The 20802-nt window shown below is 46.0% G+C and overlaps 1 protein-coding gene across 1 annotated transcript in view; it reads left to right on the top strand.

Annotated features, from left to right (window-relative positions):
* The first annotated feature begins 7645 nt into the window (after positions 1–7645).
* The window catches only part of FAM234B (family with sequence similarity 234 member B), a 36201-nt gene continuing 23044 nt past the window's right edge, over positions 7646–20802 (top strand). The window contains exons 1-2 of the mRNA XM_027129554.1: positions 7646–7733; positions 17768–18166. Coding sequence (XP_026985355.1) covers positions 7697–7733; positions 17768–18166 — 436 coding nt within the window. The 5' untranslated portion in view covers positions 7646–7696. The remainder of the gene's footprint in view (positions 7734–17767; positions 18167–20802) is intronic.

Raw genomic sequence — 20802 nt, 5'->3', positions numbered from 1 at the left:
CAGGGAGCCTCAGTGTCTGTGTGTTATTAGGTCCAAGGGATAAGAGCCATCTGTGGCTGCAGGGAACCTGGCTGTTGGAGCGGCAGGTATGCGTCAGACTGGGGGTAGGTAACTGTCCCATCTACAGCCGGGCTCACAGGAGAAGGAATGTGAGTTCTGTAAGCTTCAACAGGTTGTGTGATAAGAGGAAGATAAACAGCACCTATATTTTCCTTTGCCAGAACAGGAAAGCGGGTGGAAAGTCAGAATTTGTGCATACACTGTGTCCGAGAGACAAAGCATGAGTAACTGAATCCACCATGACCTCTTTCCTGTAGCTGGTCTCCCCAGCTCCACTTTTGGTCTCTTCCAGTTTATTCTCCACATAGCAGCCAACTACATCACATCCCTTCTTGATCAAAGTCTTTCTAGGTCAAGGCCTGGAGGTCGCTTGCGTGATCTGGATGCCGTTACCTCTTGCTTCTCACCACCAGCTCTCTGCACAGCTGGCCTCCAGGGCTGCTGGTTTCCGCCACAGAACCAAGCTCTTTTCTGACCCGGGTCTTCACACAGCCAACTTCTGCCCATTCTCCGGGCCTCAGGTTCTCAGAGAGCCATCTCCTCGCCCCCTCTGCCCCCGGCCTAAGCTATGTTCTCCCTGTAATTGTCTCTCATGGTACTGGCTTCCTCTCAGTCATAGTACTTATCGCCATTCGTAATACTACGCTATTCATAACTTGCTTCCTGTCTGTCTCGCCCACTAGATTGCAAGGTCTTTGAAGGCAAGAATCTTATTGGGTTTGTTCACTATTTTATACGCAGCTCTGTGGAAACAACTGGCCAGGAACAGCCCTTGAGAAGGATATAACCAGCGGACTCCAGGGCCCTTGATATCAAGTGTCAGTGTTGCTTATTCTGTATTATGATGCCCATGGAGATGCAGAGATGAGATGACCAGAGGAAATTATCAGAGAAGCTGAGTCCACCTAACTGGAGGGCAACCAGGAGGCATGTGTGGAGTGCATAAGCATTCCTGGGGGATAAACATTCAGAGGGACTGGGTTTCCTGAGGTCAAGTAGTCTGGGTGCTTGGATCATGGCACTGGTATGAAGAGGTGCAGTGAAAGAACTTGAGAACATTTGGATTACAGGAAGCAAGGAATGTGACCTTAGAAAAGGAAAGTCTTATTAATTATAAAAAGGTCTCCCACCTGTTTAAAAAAATTTTTTTTCTAAATGATTTTATTCTTCTCTCATAATGTGATAGTCATTCATTTATGAATTCAAGTTTATCCAACAAACGTCTGGGGCAATGTGCTTTGCATCAGATAGGGCTAAAAAAGATACAAAAATCTCACTTTTTTTTTGGCCATGCCAGCGTGGCTTGTGGGATCTTAGTTCCCAACCAGGGATTGAACCCAGGTCCACAGCAGTGAAAGTGTGGAGTCCTAACCACTGGACCGCCAGGGAACTCCTTCACTTCTATTCTTAAAGAACTCAGCATTTAGTGTGGGAGTTTTAATATGGTAAACATATATTCAAATCATTACAACACACAGCTGCCTGTGATAAGTTCTCTAAGAAGGGCAGAAAAATCAGGTGTTCTAATAGTATGTCGGTTACACAATCAGCAGTACCCTAATTTATTGACTTTCAGAACATTACTTAGGACTTAACCAGTGAACTAGAAGTGCAGAACCAAAAAGACTCAACCAGGGCTTCCCTGGTGGTGCAGTGGTTAAGAATCCGCCTGCCAACGCAGGGGGCACGGGTTCGAGCCCTGGTCCGGGAAGATCCCACGTGCCGTGGAGCAACTAAGCCCATGAGCTACAACTACTGAAGCCCGTGCACCTAGAGCCCGTGCTCCGCAGCAAGAGGAGCCACCGCAGTGAGAGGCCCGCGCACAGCAACGAAGAGTAGGCCCCGCTGGCCGCAACTAGAGAAAGCCCGCCTGCAGCAACGAAGACCCAACACAGCCAAAAATAAATAAAAATAACTTAAAAAAAAAGTCTAAAAAAAAAGAAAAGGACTCAACCAGGGGTGTAATCCAAATATTAACAAATCAGTACGTGTCCTGGCCAATCAGAACGTCTGACTAATCAGCTAGGACTCCCAACCAATTAGAACAAATGTTGGCCAAATATCAGCCACACTCAAACATTGAACACCTATCATGAATCAAGTGCCGTCTTTTTAAAAAAATAAATTTATTTATTTATTTTGGGGGGCTGTGTTGCTGTGTGCGGGCTTTCTCTAGTTGCAGCGAGCGGGGGTTACTCTTCCTTGCGGTGCGCGGGCTTCTCATTGTGGTGGCTTCTCTTGTTGTGGAGCACAGGCTCTAGAGCGCAGGCTCAGTAGTTGTGGCGCAGAGGCTTAGTTGCTACGGGGCATGTGGGGTCTTCCCGGACCAGGGCTTGAACCTGTGTCCCCTGCATTGGCAGGCGGATTCTTAACCACTGCGCCAGCAGGGAAGTCCATCTTGGAGGGGTTTTTAGTCTGATTAGTATGCTATAAGTGAGGCAGGCATTACAGATAGTTTTAAAATTTTAGGCTGAATCAAATTGTTAGATAGTGGCTCCCGGGAAAGCTGGGTTAAGGATTCTGAAGCTGTGTGTAGGCTCACGGTGCAGGGTGTGTGATTGACACGTGCCACGGATGAAGAAAGGCCAGATTGTAGCACATGTGCCGTGTTCTTTCTTATGATTAAACAAACCTGCATTCAAATCCTCCTTCAAGCGCTTAGCAACCCTGTGCCTTTGGGCAAGTGGCTTATTCTATCCATGCTCACATATCCTCATTGTTAGAATCGGGTGGTAATACCCACCTTGTAGGATAGTTGTAAGTATAAACCAACATTGTGTGAGAATTCCCTTGTATGAAGTGACAGCTTCCATGAACAGATTTTGCCCACTGTAGGATGGGGGTGAGATTCCAGCCTCCTGTGGAGGCGAAAGGCAGCAGGAGGCAGGAAAGAGAAGCGGGGAAAGCCTGAAAGTGGGACAGACCCAAGAGGGTCCTTGTGGAGGAAGACATAGTGGTGGAGTGGAAGCAGAGGCCTGGGAGAAGAGACGCGCCTCACGGGTTTTTTTGGTGAAATGCTATGCACCCTGTGGCCCCTTCTCTCTCCCCCTCGAATATTCAGGAAAACTACACAAGTCACGATATGCTTGGTCCACTGGATTGTATTTTGGAAGCTGGTGAAGGGCTGAGTTTTGGATCAAGTTTGGCAAGGGTCCAAAACAGTGTCTTCTCTGTAGGTGATAAGTGCTCAGTAAATGGAACGCATAGGAACAAACTATGATGAGGGCTGAGAGGAGGGAGGGCTACAGTGGCCTGGGTAAGTCTGTCCTTAATTACACTGTCATTCATTCATTTTTTTTTTCAACATCTTTATTGGAGTATAATTGCTTTACAATGGTGTGTTAATTTCTGCTTCCTAACAAAGTGAATCAGTTATACATATACATATGTTCCCATATCTCTTCATTCATTCTTAAATATACATTCCAGCCAGAGACTTGTTAAGCAGCATTTGTTTCAGTCTCAGGGCCCAGAGGACGTTTTATATTCTAGGCTAGACTAGTCTAGCAAGTTTTATAGACTGGAAGTCTGTATGAGGCTAATCTGGATGAGCCCTTGTGTTTTATTAGAGGATGCTCTGGGAACATAAACCCGTTTGTCTTCGTGATAAGCCGTGCAACTCCTGGTGGTAGAGTCAGGTTCTCAGTGATGAGACGTGAATATGCCACTTGTACCTGCCCTTTTCGAACTTCCTGATCCAAATGCAAGGCTGATGTCACAGGATCCTTGACATTTGCATCTCACCGCCAAATCTTTGCTGAGCTCCTCTCTTGCTTTTCTCCATCTCCCTGCTGTCATTACTATTTGCTACAGTATTTTCATTTTGCTTTTTGATCTCATACGTATTGCTCCTTGATTCAATCTCTTTGGCACCCCTGTAGCAGAGGGTACTGCTCTGAGCCTGAGGTGGGTCTACCAGTGGGTTCAGACTTGTCCAGGCCCTGCTGACTGATTCAGGAACGGCCACCCTTGGAGGGGCTGAGGAGCCTCCCGGGAGAGCTTAACTTTAGACGCATGGCAAGTCCTAACTCAGGACAACAAGCTCAGCTCAGGAGCAGAGCTTTGGTCCCTAGAAGAGAAGGGCAGTTCCAAGTAGAGCAGAGCCTGAAGCCCCTCCCCTTCACCAGGAACTTAGGTCTGTATCCTATAAATACGTGGGGTGACTAGTGTAGCAGAGACTGGCTTGATGCTCACCAAACTGTTTCCTTTTCTTCCTGGGCCCATACCTCCCTGGCACACATATTTTGTGTCTAAGTTCTGGCCAGATAAGTGTGGGTAGAAGTCACATATACCACCTCCAGCCTGGCCCATAAAACTTCCTGCATGATCAGGAGATGCAGTGGGGGAGTTGAAGGCCCTGGGATGAAGATGCGCCAGGCAGAAGGAGCTGGGCCCCTGAATGAACTGGAGGAATAGAGAGTCTCAGGGCTGCCTGTCCCTGCCCTCGCCTTGACCGTGACATGAGCAGAAACGGACTCTTATTCTTTAAAACCACTGAACTTTTGAGGTTGTTGATAACAGCGATAACCTTGCCCCGATTGACTCACTGGGTAAAAATAAATAGCACTGTTTCATGAAAATACTGCATTTGACCTTGAAGAATAGGCAGCACAGCATTTAGTTTTCTAATCAAATGTAACATCAAAAGAAGAAAGAGACAGTCTTCCCCAGTTGTCACTGCACTGAACAGCTCTGACATTTCAACAGCACTCAAATATGAAGTGGCAGTGACTGGTGGGAGATACAGGAAGAAGTAACGGTTTTTGAAAGGAGGCAGAAATGCCCATGAGGCTTGGCGGTTATGGCAGTGCTGGGAGGGAGGGGTGGCAGCTGTTGTGCACACGGTGGTACTTGTTCCAAGAGGAAGTGGTAGAAGCTAGTGGGAGGGCAGGACCAGCAGAAGAGGCCACGGTGTCTAGGGAATGGGAAGTACCAGGTGATCAGATTTGCTTATGAGCCCATGAAGGACATTTGGAGATTTTTGAGCAATACTTGGGGCATCACAAAGGTCATAAGAACCAGTAAATATGGCTTCCCACCACAAAGCATTGGAAGCTTGGAAGGTTAGGGAAGAACAATCCCACTGCAGATCCTTGTAGGGAGAAGAGGCTCTTCTGGCTTCAGCTGTGATCTTCAGATAGAGTTTCTTCTCTTCACGGCAGGCACAGTGGTCAGGCAGGGTAGGCTGTCCACGGGCTTGTCTCCCCAGCCCACCCTTGTTTCACTCCTCTGGGAGGTAAGCCAAGTTGGGAAGTCAGGAAGCCTGGGCGTCCTCAGCAGGTGTCTGTGCAGCAAGGCACTCAGTCAGCCAGGAGACTAGAGAGGATGTGACAGCTTTTCTTTAGGTTAAAGGCTAGGATTCTGATTTGTTTGGTGGCCGCTTTGAATTTTTTCCTTTAATTGAAGAAAAGGACATTAAATGTGAGAATCACTGTTTTAAGCTGTGGTCCCCGTGTTAAAATGGAAAAAAAAATGTGGGGGGGATGGGAGAGATTTCCGGAGGGGGCCACAGTGTCAAAGAGGAGGAAAGGTCAGGGAGCCAGAGGGAGGGATTCCTGGCATCTGCTTCCCCCTGAAAATCATTTGGGCAAAACTGGGGTGATGATTGCGGGGGGAGGGAGAGGAAATGCCATAAAGATTAGGCATAGGGCTTCCCTGGTGGCGCAGTGGTTGGGAGTCCGCCTGCCGATGCAGGGGACACGGGTTCGTGCCCTGGTTCGGGAAGATCCCACATGCCGCGGAGCGGCTGGGCCCGTGAGCCATGGCCGCTGAGCCTGCGCGTCCGGAGCCTGTGCTCCGCAAGGGGAGAGGTCAAAAAGATTAGGCATAAAAAGGGGCTAGAGATGTCACATCTAGGGGATGCATATACCCTTACACATGTTTATGTGCACGCATGTAAGTGTGTGTACCCACACGGGTGCTTTGGGTGACGATACAGTTTGCAACAAAGTTTTAATCAGACTTTGTACAATTTTATTTTACTTTCGTCACATAAGAAGGGACTTTCCCTAAGAGAAGTGGACAGATTTTTCTCCTTTCCTCCTCTCCTGCGTAACCTGGCTGTTTCAGTCCACCTGCACCCTCTCCTAGAAGCCCAAGTTTCTATCCTACAGCAAAAACGGATCCTACTCACCTTAAAGGTTATTTGTCTCAGGCTTCATATCTCAAGAATGTGTTCCAGTTAGCTAATCTGATTTCAGGCAAGCCTCTACTGGTTTATTGTGACCTGTAATGGTGCTTCTCTTAGATGACCCTCATAGATGTAAAATGTGTTTTTTAATCATACCTCCAGAGAAGTACCAAACAGTAGAAGTCTCAGGTATTGTAGTATGCAGAAAGAATAAACAAATAAATTACTAACCCATTAAAGTGTTATTAAATTTATTATTAAGTTATTAAATTGTCAAAAATAATAAATTGTTAATAAAAAGAAGTGCTAACACTTATAAAACACGAGGTGCCACACACTGTTCTAAGTGCTTTGCATGTGTCCATTTAATTCTCGAGACTACTCTGTGGAATAGCAACTATTTCATCCCCAATTTGCAGATGAGGAAATCGAGGCAGAGAGAGATTAAGCAACTAGCCCTAGATCTGGCAGCTAGGAAATGGTGGAGTCCATTTGAACTCATGTGGCCTGGCTCCAGAAATCTGCGGCTCAGTCGGAGTGAGTGACATTTTTACACGGGGGGAAGGGTGGTGAGGGTCGCTGTTAGAATCTCTGGGACTGTAACCGTGGCACTGTCCTAGGACAGTTTCTCACGGGAATGAAGCGGTCCAAGTGACAGGTATCTTAGAACTTTTGTTTGACACTGAGAAGTCACATCACCTTTATAGATCTCAGTTTTCTCTTTAGTAAAACAAGGAGCCTCTAAGGTCCGTTTCAGTTCTAAGATGAATAATATCTTCAGCATTCCTGGAGTAAAATGCCGATCTCCTGGTGCCTGTGGGGAAGAAGCAGGTCTGTTCTTGCTTCCTTAGACCCTTCAAGCTAGAAGCTGCGGGTAGGGTGCTGTGTGGATTACCTGGAAAGAACTGGTAACCAGAGATGAGGCTTAGAGCTCCAGGAAACCTCGACTTTTACCTAAGAAACAGAGAAACACATTTACTAGGTGCCTACTGCGTGCTGCGTGTTTTAAACAGATTATATAATATCCTCACAATGCGCTCATGAAGTAGGTGGTACTGCCTCCATTTAAAAAATAAAGCGGAAGCTTAGCCAGACTGAGTGACCTGCCCAGGATGGCCCAGCGAGCGATGGATGCGGGCAGGATTCAAATCCCGTCCGACTCCAAAGCCCACGCGCATTTCACAACCCGGCCCTACTTTACTATCTATTATCTCATTCCATGCTCACTGCAAACCTATGCGGTGTATTATTTCCCCATTTCACTGAGGAGGAGAGTGAGGCTCCGAGTGGTGAAGTGACCTGCCCAATAAGGGGTCTGTCCCCGAGGGGGCGGAGTAGAGCGGGAGGAGTGCCACGTGGGCGCGGACGCCGCAGCCCGGCCCCTCCTCCCGGCCCTGCCTCGCGGTCCGGCTCCCACCTTTCCAGGTCCTGACCCCGCGCACCCCGACTGCGAACTACACTTCCCGGCAGGACGTGAGAGCGCGCACGCGCAGCGGGGCCTCCGCCATGGCGACCGTGCTGTCCAGGGCGCTCAAGCTCCCGGGTAAGAAACCGCAGCCCCGCGACCACCCCGCCCCCGCTGGGCCTGGGGAGATGGGGAGGCGAGACTGCGGGGGCGAAGCCGATCGGGGTCTGGCCCCAACCCGGGCGTAGCTGCCGGCGGGGGGAGGCGAGGCGGTGCAGCCCCCGCGGGCTGGGGTCCACGCGCCACCAGGGGGCAAATGAGGCGTTCGGCGGGTTGGGGGTCGTCGGCGCTGGGCGAGCCTGGGAAACACGGAGGGAGGGACGCGGGAGGCGCGTGTGGATGGTGGCTCGGCGCTGCGGCGGCGGCGAATGTCAGGGCGCGCGTCGCCACTGTCCCCAGGGGAGGGCGGTGAGGTTAGCATCCTTTCCCGAGCTACGTGAAGGAGGTACCGCAGGGTCTCCAACTCCTTCCGTCTTGGGCTGGACCTGGGCGGGGTCAGGGAGCGGCAGGATGGCGAGTGACCCCTTGGAGCAGCCTCTCCACTTAATGACAACGTTGATGCTGCCTTGAGGTAGGTGGGACAGGCATTTCCCCTCCTAAAAAATGCGTTATTTGGCAAATTGACCTGTCCAGGGTCGCACAAGCAGTATTGGAAAAGCTTGGACTTGAATATGGGGGGGGGTCTTCTGACTCTAGATCCTGGGCTTATGGTTCCACTTGTTCGGCCTCTGGCTCTGAGCATTTATGAGGGAAATTATTTGGCACCTGCAAGTTGCAGATAATGGATGGAATATTCTTTCAGGAGGCACTCGTGGTGATGTCAACTTCCAGAGCTAATTCAGTACTTTGGGCAGCAGCTCCAAGTTTTTTGTTTTTGTTTTTCCTCTTAAACCTCCAGCATGGGACTGTGCTACTAGAAATGTGCTATTTTAATAAAAGTATATTTATTCTGCCCAAATAAATTTTAGACGTTAAGGCTTTAGAAAGATTTATGGTTTAACCTAAATAAGTTTTAAATATTAAGCTATAAACATTTGTTTGTTGGTAACTTAAGGTGTTAGTGGGAAAAACAGTTGTTTTGCCCGCTTGGGTAGAAAGTGCTAGTTGGGTGTCTGGCGGACATCCAGCATAAGGCTTCAGGGGGATTACCGGGTCCTGTTTCTCAAGGAGTTTCCAGTCTGCTACATTGTGCCACGGATGACACTGGGCTGGCTATGAATTTTCATTTCTGTTCCCAGATTTCATGACCTCAGACACCCTTTTTTTTTTTTCCCCCGCATGTGCTCATTAGAACATCGGAAGGAACACTGATAATATCTCTCTTGGAATGTGTATGTAACATTGGAATGAAATGGGGGACATGTCCCTCTGCCTGCAGCATTGACTTTGAAGAGAGTAGCCTTATGTATCTTTAGTGTAGGATGATATCCTCCCAAGGGGTAATGGGGTGTCAGACATATTTAGCTTTATTTCTTGTTTTCTTTTAGATTCCTTGCCCCCCTGCTTCCCCTCCTGCATAGGTAATTGTCATTCTCAAAGGCTGGGAATCCTGCTTTCGAAACTCTTGAGCTCTTTTGCATGCGGAGGCTTTGGTATTATTACTCCTGGAGTATTCAGTTGCAGTAACTTGGTCAGCCGACAGGGAAGGGAAGCACAGTCTGGTCGTTGGGCCTGTGTTTGGGTGGCAGCAGGGCCCTCAGCGCTCAGGAACGTTTGATACTTTTAGGCCCAGGTACAAAGGCCATATGTTCTTTTATGTGACGTGGGTTTTTTGTTTTTTGCTTGTGCTTTTGCTTTTCTCCCTCCTGCCCTTTTCTCCCCTCCACCCCAAATACAATTTTTAGGTAGAAGTTGCTTTCTTAGAGCTCTTTTTGGATACCCTGTAATTGGATCTGTGAAGCTACTGTCCTGTTTGGGCTACTGTATCATGTTACCTTAGTTAACATTCTCGCTATTTTTTTTTTAAATTGAGTATCATTGACCTATAACATTATACTAGTTTCAGGTATACAACCTCATGATTTGATATTTGTAGATGTTGCAAAATGATCACCACAATGACATCCTCACTATTTTTACGTGTAGGGAAGCAGAGTAGAGTGGTGGTGAAGAGCATGCGACAGACTTGGGTTAAATCCACTATTTATCAGATTAGTTACTTATTCTCTTTAAGCTTTAGTTTCTTCATACGTAATAATAATGTAATTGTGGAACATTCACTGTATGCCACGCAGTAGGGTTATCTGGCATCGTAAAAGAGATGGATGTCCTTAAGAAGTGTGTTGACCTTTGACATGTGTTAAGTATTCAGTAAGTGTTAATTAACCATTCTTATCTTCATCATTAGCACCATGATCTTTACAAATGTGTTACCTTGAGGAAGACCTGATGTAATGTGCATATGACAGATGTCCATCAACCTGGTGAAGAAAGAACAGTTGCTGGGGATGTATTTCAGTCTCGTACCCTTTCACCAAGCTCTAGATGGAAAGATGTTTGGTCCACATGCATAGAATGAGGTTAATTAATAACAGAAGGGCAGTGTGACAGTCATAAAGCAGGGGGTGGGGCAACTTATCTCTTAAGAATATATATTTTTAGTCCATTTAAAAGTTTAAAGGTCAGGGCTTCCCTGGTGGCTTAGTGGTTGAGAGTCCACCTGCCGATGCAGGGGACACGGGTTCATGTCCCAGTCCAGGAAGATCCCACATGCCACGGAGCAGCTGGGCCCGTGAGCCATGGCCGCTGAGCCTGCGCGTCCGGAGCCTGTGCTCCGCAACGGGAGAGGCCACAGCAGTGAGAGGCCCGCGTACCGCAAAAAAAAAAAAAAAAAAAAAAAAAAGTTTAAAGGTCAAACACTGAAGGGAATATAAGAGCATAATGTTATTGTAATGGTCTGTTTCATTATATGTAACTTGGAGAGATTATGTGGCCCTGGATGAACTAATTCATGATGCGAATGATTTACCTTTAGTTGCAGTAGAGTGTGTAGGATAGTCTGTGTGAAGTGTAGTGCATGTCATAGAATAGTATGTATTATAGTATGTTTTCCTGAAAACACTTGGGGGTGGTACAGTTGCGTGTCTTTCCTACCGATGTTTTCCTCTATCCCATTTTGGGAATGCTGTTTACCTAGTAACCCCAGTCTTCCTATAAGGAAAAGTGACAGCCATGGAAAGCTCATTTATGTTGATTTACTCTGAAATCAGTGTCCCCTCTTTATTCTTTGGAAACCTTTCATTGACTAAAAATGTGAGTGGTAGCTGAAATCAGCAGACAAGAGGGTGGGAAAGTTGAAGCAAGGATTTGGTGTCTACCCCTCAGCCTGAGTATAATTTTAGGCAAGTCAGCGTACTGTCTACCTCTTTTTCTGTGAATAGACAGAAAAAAAAATATTTACTTAGGGCTTCTCTAATTAAAACTTGCAGTCTGTAATAATTAAGCTGGGGCTTGTCTTTGCACTTTCTGGAAACATATATATTAATAGTGTTAAAGTCAGTATGTATCTTCCTCTGTGATTTGGGCACGAACACGTGGCAGTCTGCTGCGATCCCTTAAAGAGCCTCCGCCGTCTTGCATGCGTGCCTCTGCGCTTCAGAGGTGTCGTGTGGGGTCAGTTCTCGGACTTCGCGGCCCCTCTTCTTTCTCTGAGGATTCTTCTATTTTGCCGCACTGCCGTTTAGAAACGTACGTTACTGTGGAGAAGGCAGCCTGATTTTTGTCCCATCATTAGTGACTTGATTCTTTTCCCCTTGGCCTGCCTGCTTATGGGATTCCTTCTTTGTCCTTGAAGTTCGGTGCCTTTACTAGGATATGTTTCAATATTGATTATTCTTTTATTTATTTATTTATTTATTCTGCAGTACACGGGCCTCTCACTGCTGTGGCCTCTCCCGTTGCGGAGCACAGGCTCCGGACGCGCAGGCTCAGCGGCCATGGCTCACGGGCCCAGCCGACCCGTGGCACGTGGAATCCTCCCGGACCGGGGCTCGAACCCATGTCCCCTGCATCGGCAGGCGGACTCTCAACCACTGCGCCACCAGGGAAGCCCTTAAATGTCATTTTTGGTTCCATTTTCTTTTCTGTTCTCTCCTTCAGTTATGCATATATCGGATCACTTTTGTTCTTTATATCTATCCCTTTCTCTCTAGTCCTTTTCAAAGCTTTGATCTTTCCCATGGGAAGCACAGAGATAGTTAGTCCAGGCTTCAGGCCAGACTGCCTGGGTTTGAATCCTTGTACTATCACTTACTTGCTGTTTAACTATGGGCCAGGTACTTAAACTTCCAAACCTCAGTTTCCTCATCTTTAAAATGGAGATAATACTGTGTCTACCTTTAAGAGTTGCTGTGAAGATTTTCTGAGCTAAGACAGTAAAAGGGTTTGGAAGAGAGCATAGTAAGTGCTCAAAACTGCCAGCCACTGTTGTTATTTCCATTTCATCCTGCTTGATTTTCACAGTCTATCCTTTAAGTCTCTGACGCTGTTTTTAGCCATGTCGGTTCTTTTTGCTGATCCCAGTAAGGATATCCTTTCTAAAACTGTTTTTTTTAAATTAATTAATTAGTTAATTAATTAAGGCTCTGCCAGGTCTTAGTTGAGGCACACGGGACTTCGCTGCGGCATGCACGTGGGATAGAGTTCCCCGACCAGGGATTGAACCTGGGCCCCCTGCATTGGGAGCACGGAGTCTTACCCACTGGACCACTAGGGAAGTCCCTAAAATTGCTTTATTTTCTTCCATCGTTTTCCTGAGCTCTCCTTGTTTACTTTTCATCTTCTCTATTGCATTGTCATTTCTTCTTAGAAATACTATATTTTTCTTATGAGCCCTTATTTCAGAGAAGACTATTTCTTGAATTTCTTGGATCCCAGGGGGAAGTGTAGGTTCATTATCTCTTCCGTTTCGTGGTAGAATTTGTCCAGCATTCGTTCTGTAGCCGGCTTCGTCCGCTAGGTTTTGTTGTAACTTCTTTCTTAGGTATTTGTAGAGCTTTGCAGTAGCTTGTGGACCAGGTACTAATGATGGCTCCTCTCTGATTCCTCTTCATATCTAGATGGGTGGCTGCTTTAAAGCCAGCTGTTGGCTGACCCGTGGGCAGGAGCTGAGTGAGCTGGGGCAGCTGGAGGCTGGAACCTAATTTAGGCTGTCAACTCAGATCCCTTTCCCATCAGTGCTCTTCCTTTGCGGATGTTTCTCTCCTGGCTGGCGTTTGCCACAGGGCCTTAGAGTGCTGACTAGTGTTTACTTCTCTTCGCTTCTTGTGCCAGTTATCAATTTATTGCCCCTGAGCTGCACATTCAGTTTTGTTGCCTGATCTGTGAAAGTGGATCCGGACCCTTTAAATACCAAGTTTGTCCTTCCTGGGATACACTCTCCCCATCCTAGGATACCTTTTGGATTTCTCTTCCCATATTTATATTTACTCTCCTATCACTGTCTAATAATTCTTTATATGAAACTGCCCTCTTTGAATTACCGTCTGCTTTCGGTCTCCCTGTTGGACCCACACTGTCCAAAACATCCTCCTCTCGAGAACTGACGGTACTCCAGCGCTTGTTCTAACCCGCCGTGCTGCCAGCCTGCTTCTTATAAGGAGAGAAGCTTGGGCTTTTTCTCCTTCAGTCTTAACCTCGCCTTTGACCCTGTGGTGTTGAATGGGGCTCATTGGTGCTTCTGGGACCCCAGACTTTGTCTTTCTGAGCAAGAGATTATTTGGTTTGGCTTTATATCCATGGAACAAGGGAGGCAGCATAACTGATTGGTTAGGACTGTGGACTCTCATCAAGTTGCCTGAGGTTGAATCCCAGCTTTTCTTGTTAATTCTGTGATCTTAGGCAACTTACCTCTCTATATATTTTCATCTTTTTGATGAAAATGGGAATAATAATAATACCTACCTCTTAGAGTTGTTGTGGGGATTAAATGAGTTAATCCCTGTAAATGCTTGGACCAGTGCCTGGCATAGTAGCTCTCAGTACATTTCCAGTTGACATCCACGTCATCACCATTATTAATTCTGTGAACTCTGCTCATTGCTGGAGACTTGAAATGTATGTGTTCTTACTGTACTTCCTTAGTTGGATACAAGTTTCACTGCCTTTGGCAACGGTTTTCCATAAATTCTAGTTTGGGAATGTGGCTGTTTCCCTTCCCTCCCCCGCAATTTTATTTCTTTTTATCCCCCCGCCCCCTGGTTTTAGGAAGAGACAGACAGAAAGGCCTTCCTTTGCCATCATTAACTAGAAGCACATAATTTTGTTAGAGGGATCAGTTCAACAGTGGCTTTTTTTCAAAGAATGACAAAGTGAGAGAGAGGCATGGACATATATACAGTACCAAGCGTAAAATAGATAGCTAGTGGGAAGCAGCCGCATAGCACAGGGAGATCAGCTCGGTGCTTTGTGACCACCTAGAGGGGTGGGATAGGGAGGGTGGGGGGGAGGGAGACGCAAGAGGGAAGAGATATCGGATATATGTATATGTATAGCTGATTCACTTTGTTATACAGCAGAAGCTAACACACCATTGTAAAGCAATTATACTCCAATAAAGATGTTAAAAAAAAGAAAACAAAAAGAATGCTTGCAATTTATTTTTATAGATTTATTAAAGAATTTACAGATTTCTGCAGCGTGTGCAGTCGCGCTTTCTTCCTGCCTGTGATAGTCTATCATATAATAAAAGTGCATTTCCTTTAAACCGTTTTGTTCGCCAGTATTTCATTCATGATTTCACTTTGGCAAAGGTGCTGTTTTAGGCTGTGTTTGTTGCAGGGTGGAAAGTGACTAGCAAGACTGAATTCAGTAAGGGTCGATGCTACATTTTTCACTAAAAATTGTGCAATTACAGGACAGCTTGAGTGTGTGTAGAAAGTGCGTGGGAGTTTTAGTTGAATCAGTTGTGTGATGGGGCTACCAAGGAAGCTGGCCTGCTCCTAGGTTACAGGAATTGAACTGTAGTGTCCTCTCTGACTAGGGAGGACACCGTTCTGCTCTTCTCTGCCCTGGTCACACTGCACCCTGGGGACTGTATTCACGTCTGGGAACCATCCTTTAAAGAGCACAGACATGTCACTTTGTGTCCAGAGGAGAGTGACCAGGATGTTGTGGAGCATCTGAAACAATGCGTCTTCAAGTAATGGGTTGAAGAGGTAGAGGTATTTAACCGGGGCTGAGGAGATTGGGTCAGGCAGTGGGGAGATAGAATGCCAGCCATAATAACAGAAGCTGCAAGTTACTGAGTGTGACCCTAAGGCAGCCCTGAGAACCATGCATATGTTATCTTATTTAATCCTCATAACAGTCATATGAGGTAGGAACGATAATTATCCCATTTCACAAATAAGGAAACTGAGGTTACTAAAGTGAAGGAATTTCATTGAGGTCACACAGTTAATGAGAGATGGAGCGAAGATTTGACTTCAGGTTGCTATTGTAAGGACTTGAGCTTGTAAATACCGTATCTTATGTTTCTTATGATTGGTATCTTCAAGTATTGTGCATGGGGAAGAGGGGTCCCAGAAATTAAAACTAAGACAGGTAGTTGGCAAATGCCCAGACATAGATTCCTGAATCAGAGTAAGGCGCTGCTTTCTAGACGGGAGGGTAGTGAGTTCCCTGATAAGGCTTCTGCTGAGGTGTATGCTGAGTGACTGCCCAGTGGGCGTTGGTAAGGAGGTGCATATTTGGAATACGGGTGGAGGTGGATTATGTGACCTTCAAAGTCTCTAAGAACCCTGAGATTTGGGGCTGCTGTATAGGTTTTCCTCTTTGTCAAGTGTATTCTTTTTTTTAACTTGAAATTTAACAAACTGTGGTAAAATACACATAATAAAGTTTAGCATCTTAACCATTTTTAAGTGCACGGTCTGGTTAAGAATACTCACATTGTTGTACAACCAAGCTCCAGAACGTTTTCGTCTTGCAAAGCTGAAATTCTATACCCACTAAACAACAACCCCACCATGGAGCTCTCCCTCCAGGTGCTGGAAACCACCATTCTACTTCCTGTTTCTGTGAATGTGACTACATATAGGTAGAATCATACAGTATTTGTGTTTTGGTGACTGGCGTATTTCACGTAACATAATGACCTCAAGACTCACCGGTGTTGTACGTAGCATGTGTCAGAATTGCCTTACTTTTGAAGGCTGAATAATACTCCACCATGTGCAGGCAGCACATTTAAAACATTCTGTCAGGTGTATTTTTTTTTAGCCAAAAAAAAAAAAAAAACCTTAAAAAAGTATTAGAGTTAATATTACAACAACCTATGGTTCTGTTTGCAAACTATTATAAATAAAGTTATCTGGGATGGTTAGGGAATGATGGGCCCTAATTAATAAAACCATTTGGTTCATAGAGGAAATATAAAAATTATGGGAATCAGCTGCACTGACGCTGTGGCATACCCTGGAGGTACTATTTTGCATGAAATTTCTAATAATTGCTTAATTTTCTTTTAATTTAATACCTTAAAAAATCAAACTCAGTATTTATTGGACAAAATGAAGTGACATCACGAAGATCCCAGTGACCAGAGAACATGAGAAATCCTTCCTTTTCCCCTTTTAAATATCCGGGTTGTATTTTCTTTTTTATATGTCTTCTTAACAAAGGATTTAACCATAGAGTTTCCATTAGTGATAGCTTACCAGGTAATTTCCAAAACCAGCCACTTTTTCTTGGTTTTTATTTGGCTATAGCCTAAAATAAAGGCATAAACTCATCCAGTCGCTGGCTGCAAGGGCCAGGGGTGGCTCAGGAAGAGGTGGGCTTAAGCCCCCCGCAATGCCTGCCTCTGGCCACCCCTGCAAAGATATGGTCTCAGTCAAACCAGGGTGCCTGTTGTGTAAACCAGCCTCAAGACAAGTCCTTCACCTCCTTGTGCCGGCTGGATCCCACCCATCTCGGATGCAGGCTCAGAATAGCAGTTTTCGGGTAACCATTGTTTACTGAAACATGTACTGAAAGGGCGATAGACTTGCAGGGAGGTTCTCAAAAGCAAGTTTTTGGTAAGACGTCTCCAGATGACTTTCAGCATTTGACTTTCTACGTGGTTTCCATAGCAACAACTGGGAAGTCACACATACTGGCCTGTGAGGAGCAGGCCAACTGTGCAGAGAACAGTTGTTCTAAAGGTTTAGTGGAGGGAATTACCTGACAGTCCAGTGGTTAAGACATTGCCTTCCAATGCAGGGGGTGTGGATTCAATCCCTGGTCAGGGAGCTAAGATCCCACATGCCTGGGGGTCAAAAAACCGAAACATAAAACAGAAACAATTTTGTAACAAATTCAATAAAGACTTTAAAGAGGGACTTCCTGGTGGCGCAGTGGTCGGGAGTCCGCCAGCCAATGCAGGGGGCGTGGGTTGGAACTCTGGTCCGGGAAGATCCCACATGCCACGGAGCAACTAAGTCCATGTGCCACAACTACTGAACCTGCCCTCTAGAGCCCGTGAGCCACAGCTACTGAGCCTATGTGCCACAACTACTGAAGCCCGCATGCTTAGAACCTGTTGTCCGCAACAAGAGAAGCCACCGCAATGAGAAGCCCACGCACCACAACAAAGAGTAGCCCCTGCTCGCTGCAACTAGAGAAAGCCCGCTCACAGCAACAAAGACCCAATGCAGCCAAAAATAAATAAATTTTTAAAAAATGTTAAAAAATATAGTTTAGAGGAGTCGCAGGAAAGATCGGAACGTCACCAGTCTAAGATAATCAAAGGAAGTATGCACATCAGGTGTATGGAAGGTTTCATAGAAGAGCTATGGTCTTTTTTGTCAGAGTCACACAAATTAAGAGGGGCTTTTTTAAAAAAAAAAACAGCTAAAATGTATTTGAAATTTGCCACTTTCTTTGTTTCTTTTGCAATGTTCTTAAGCTCATGAAAGCAATAATTCTAGAGCACTGATTTTCTTTTTTTCCCCCATTCTTTCCCCCTTTTCGCTGGAATCTATTTTATAGACGGCTCCAAGGTTCAGGCTTGTCAACGTAGATTTGTTCCGTTCTGTTCTGTGTGTTCTCCTAGGTGTTTACTGTTGCTGTGTGTTTGCCGAAGGTCCCTCCTTCCAGGTTCTCCTTGACCGTCTGGCTTTCTGTCTTTTCAGGGAAGAAGAGCCCGGACCTGGGGGAGTATGACCCCCTCACACAGGCCGACAGCGACGAGAGTGAAGATGATCTCGTGCTTAACCTGCAGCAGAAGAACGGAGGGGTCAAGAACGGGAAGAGTCCGCTGGGAGAAGCACCAGAGCCCGACTCGGATGCTGAGGTCGCTGGGGCTGGGAAGCCCCATCTCTCGGAGGTCACCACGGAGGGGTACCCCTTGGAGCCCCTGGGGGCCCTGGAGCAGAAGGCGGCCTCCTCCATCGCGTCCTACGTGCGCACATCCGTCTTCCTGCTGATGCTGGTGATCTCCATGGTCCTGGTGCTCGTGTGTGCCTTCCTGATCCCCTGTCCCCCCCGAGGCCTGCACAGCACGTGGAGCCGCCGCTTGGGCCCCCAGGGAGGTGAGCTGCGGGACCTTTAGCTCTAAGTCTGTGAAACTTCATGATCGCGTGTCATTCCGGCAAGCTTCTGATTACGTTGAAGATTTCCTCCAAGTCTTTACAAATTAACGTGTGTGTCATCTAGCATTTCTCCCTCTGTGTGTGGAGGTGGTTAGGAGGTTAGGATTTGAAATGAGACAGAAAGATGGATCTGTATGGCTCCAAAAACTTGGGAGTATCGCTGCGCTGTGTGTCTCTGGGGAAGGTCTTAATTAGACGCAGGGAGGAGAGAACCCTGGTTTGCTGAGTCCTGCCGTGCAGCCGGGGCTGCATCAGGGGAGAGCAAAGCTGTGGGAAGGGCGGTTTACAGAGAACAGTGAAGCTCCCATCCTGGCCAGGCCAGAGGCCACAGCTCCTGTAGGGCCCTTGGGCTTCTGTTGATTGTAGAAGCCTGATCTAAATTGAATTTCCAAATAATTTCTTTTTTTTAATTTTCTTTTTCTTTTTTATCGAAGTATAGTTGACTTACAGTGTTGTGTTAGTTTCTGGTGTACAGCAAAGTGATTCAGTTTTGTACACATCTTCTTTTTCATATTCTTTTCCACTATGGAAAAGATTTGTTACAGGATATTGAATATAGGTCCCTGTGCTAGACAGTGGGACCTTGTTGTTTATCAAATAATTTCTTTTCAAGGAAAAGAGAGTTGCTTCCTTGCCGCAACTTTTCTTTCTTGCTCCTAACGGTTGGAATGGTGCTACCCAAGGAATTTTGTCTCATTTTTCTTTATTTTTTATTATTATTTTTTTTACTGAATGAAAGTCTTTAAATTTTACCGTACTTTCCAATTTTCAAAAGTTTCACACACGTGATTTCTTGTAAATCCCTTTTTTTTAATCCCCTACCCCTACATTGCCCCTCCTCCTTCCCTCTCCGCACTGGTAACCACTCGTTTGTTCTCTGTATCTGTGAGTCTGCTTCTTTTTGTTATATTCAGTAGTATGTTGTATTTTTGAGATTCCGCATATAAGTGATGTACGGTATTTGTCTTTCTCTGTCTGAGTTAGTCCACTTAGGATAACACCCTCCAAATCCATCCATGTTGCTGCAAATGGCAAATTTTCTTTCTTTTTTATGGCTGAGTAGTATTCCACTGTATATGTGTACCGTATCTTCTTTATCCATTCATCTGTTGATGGACATGTAGGTTGTGGAGCAGGTTTCTTTAAAACAGCTTGCCCTGGGTCAAGATTGGGGATCCCATCTAACTGTCGGTGCTGAACAGTCCTGTCCCTCGAAAACTGCACCAGGCTGAAGGGGCTCAGAACACACCAGCCCACCGTGGCGCTTTGGTGTATTGACTATTTTGAGTTAAAGGCATTTGACCATTAGCAGGTGCAAGCGGGCCACTCTGACCTTCGATTCTTCCCAAAAGCAGGAGATGAAACTCCCAGGTGAAAGATGCCCTCCTTATTCCAGGAGGAAAGAACACTCTTATCACCAGAGATAGGGGGTTGAGGCAGAGAGACATTTGTACAAACAGACCTTGTTAGAATAACCCTCATCTTCCTGTAGTTCCCTCATATATTTTAGTTACTTTTCCAGTCGCCACTCTTCGTGCTATGCGGGGTATAAACACTGCGGCTTAGCCACGTCTTTGGGTTTTCATTTAACTGTGGGAACTCCCATGCACATGCACAATTTTATTAAATAAAATATGAGTGCTTTCCCCTTGTTCATGTGTCTTATGTCAGTCTCAGCTAGAAACCTTAAGAAGGCAGAGGAAAACTTTTCCCTTCCCTACAGTATGCCCACACCCCTGCATCATCTTGATCTAGAAACATTTTCTCTCTGACCCTTCTCTGATCCCAGCTGAATTAGCTTCTGATAGTTCTTCGTTCTCATCTTTACTTTCTCTTAAGGCAAAACTGGGTGGATATGTCTTACGATATATTCCTACACATAGAATGTCTCTCCCTCTCTTCCTTCCTTTTTTGTTTGTTCTAAGTTAGCTCTTGTAATATTTATATACAGCGTAAAGACTAGTAATGAATTCTTGGTGTATCTACCACCGAGTTTAAGAAATAGGACCTTGTAAAGATCTTCGCAATTCCCCAAGTGTCGCTCCTGACCGTATCCCCCTCTCCCCGCCAGAGGGTTCTCCTCTCCTGTGTCGTTATTCCTTTACTTGTGTTTAAAGTTTTACCACATAGATACGCATCTCTAAATGATGTATTCTTTAATTTTGCCTGTTTTTGAATTTCATATAAATATTGATATAATCATGTAGTTGTCTGTGACTTGCTTTTTGTTCAGCGTATTTAAATAATATGTTGGAGGTTTATCCGTATCAATGTACTGTCACTGGAGTTTATTTTCACCACTAATTTTCCATGGTACAAATGTCCTATGATTTATCGATCTACTTTACTGTCGATGAGCATTTAGGTGACTTCTGTTTTTTTTTTTTTTTTTTTTGCGGTACGCGGGCCTCTCACTGTTGTGGCCTCTCCCATTGCGGAGCACAGGCTCCGGACGTGCAGGCTCAGCAGCCATGGCTCACGGGCCCAGCTGCTCCGCAGCATGTGGGATCTTCCCAGACCGGGGCATGAACCCGTGTCCCCTGCCTGCCGATGCAGGGGACACGGGTTCATGCCCC

The sequence above is a fragment of the Aethalodelphis obliquidens genome, unplaced genomic scaffold, assembly GCF_003676395.1.
Source record: "Aethalodelphis obliquidens isolate GAN/ISIS:26980383/991018 unplaced genomic scaffold, ASM367639v1 scaffold36, whole genome shotgun sequence".
Classification (NCBI taxonomy): Eukaryota; Metazoa; Chordata; class Mammalia; order Artiodactyla; family Delphinidae; genus Aethalodelphis; species Aethalodelphis obliquidens.
This window is presented reverse-complemented; position numbering and strand designations above follow the sequence as displayed.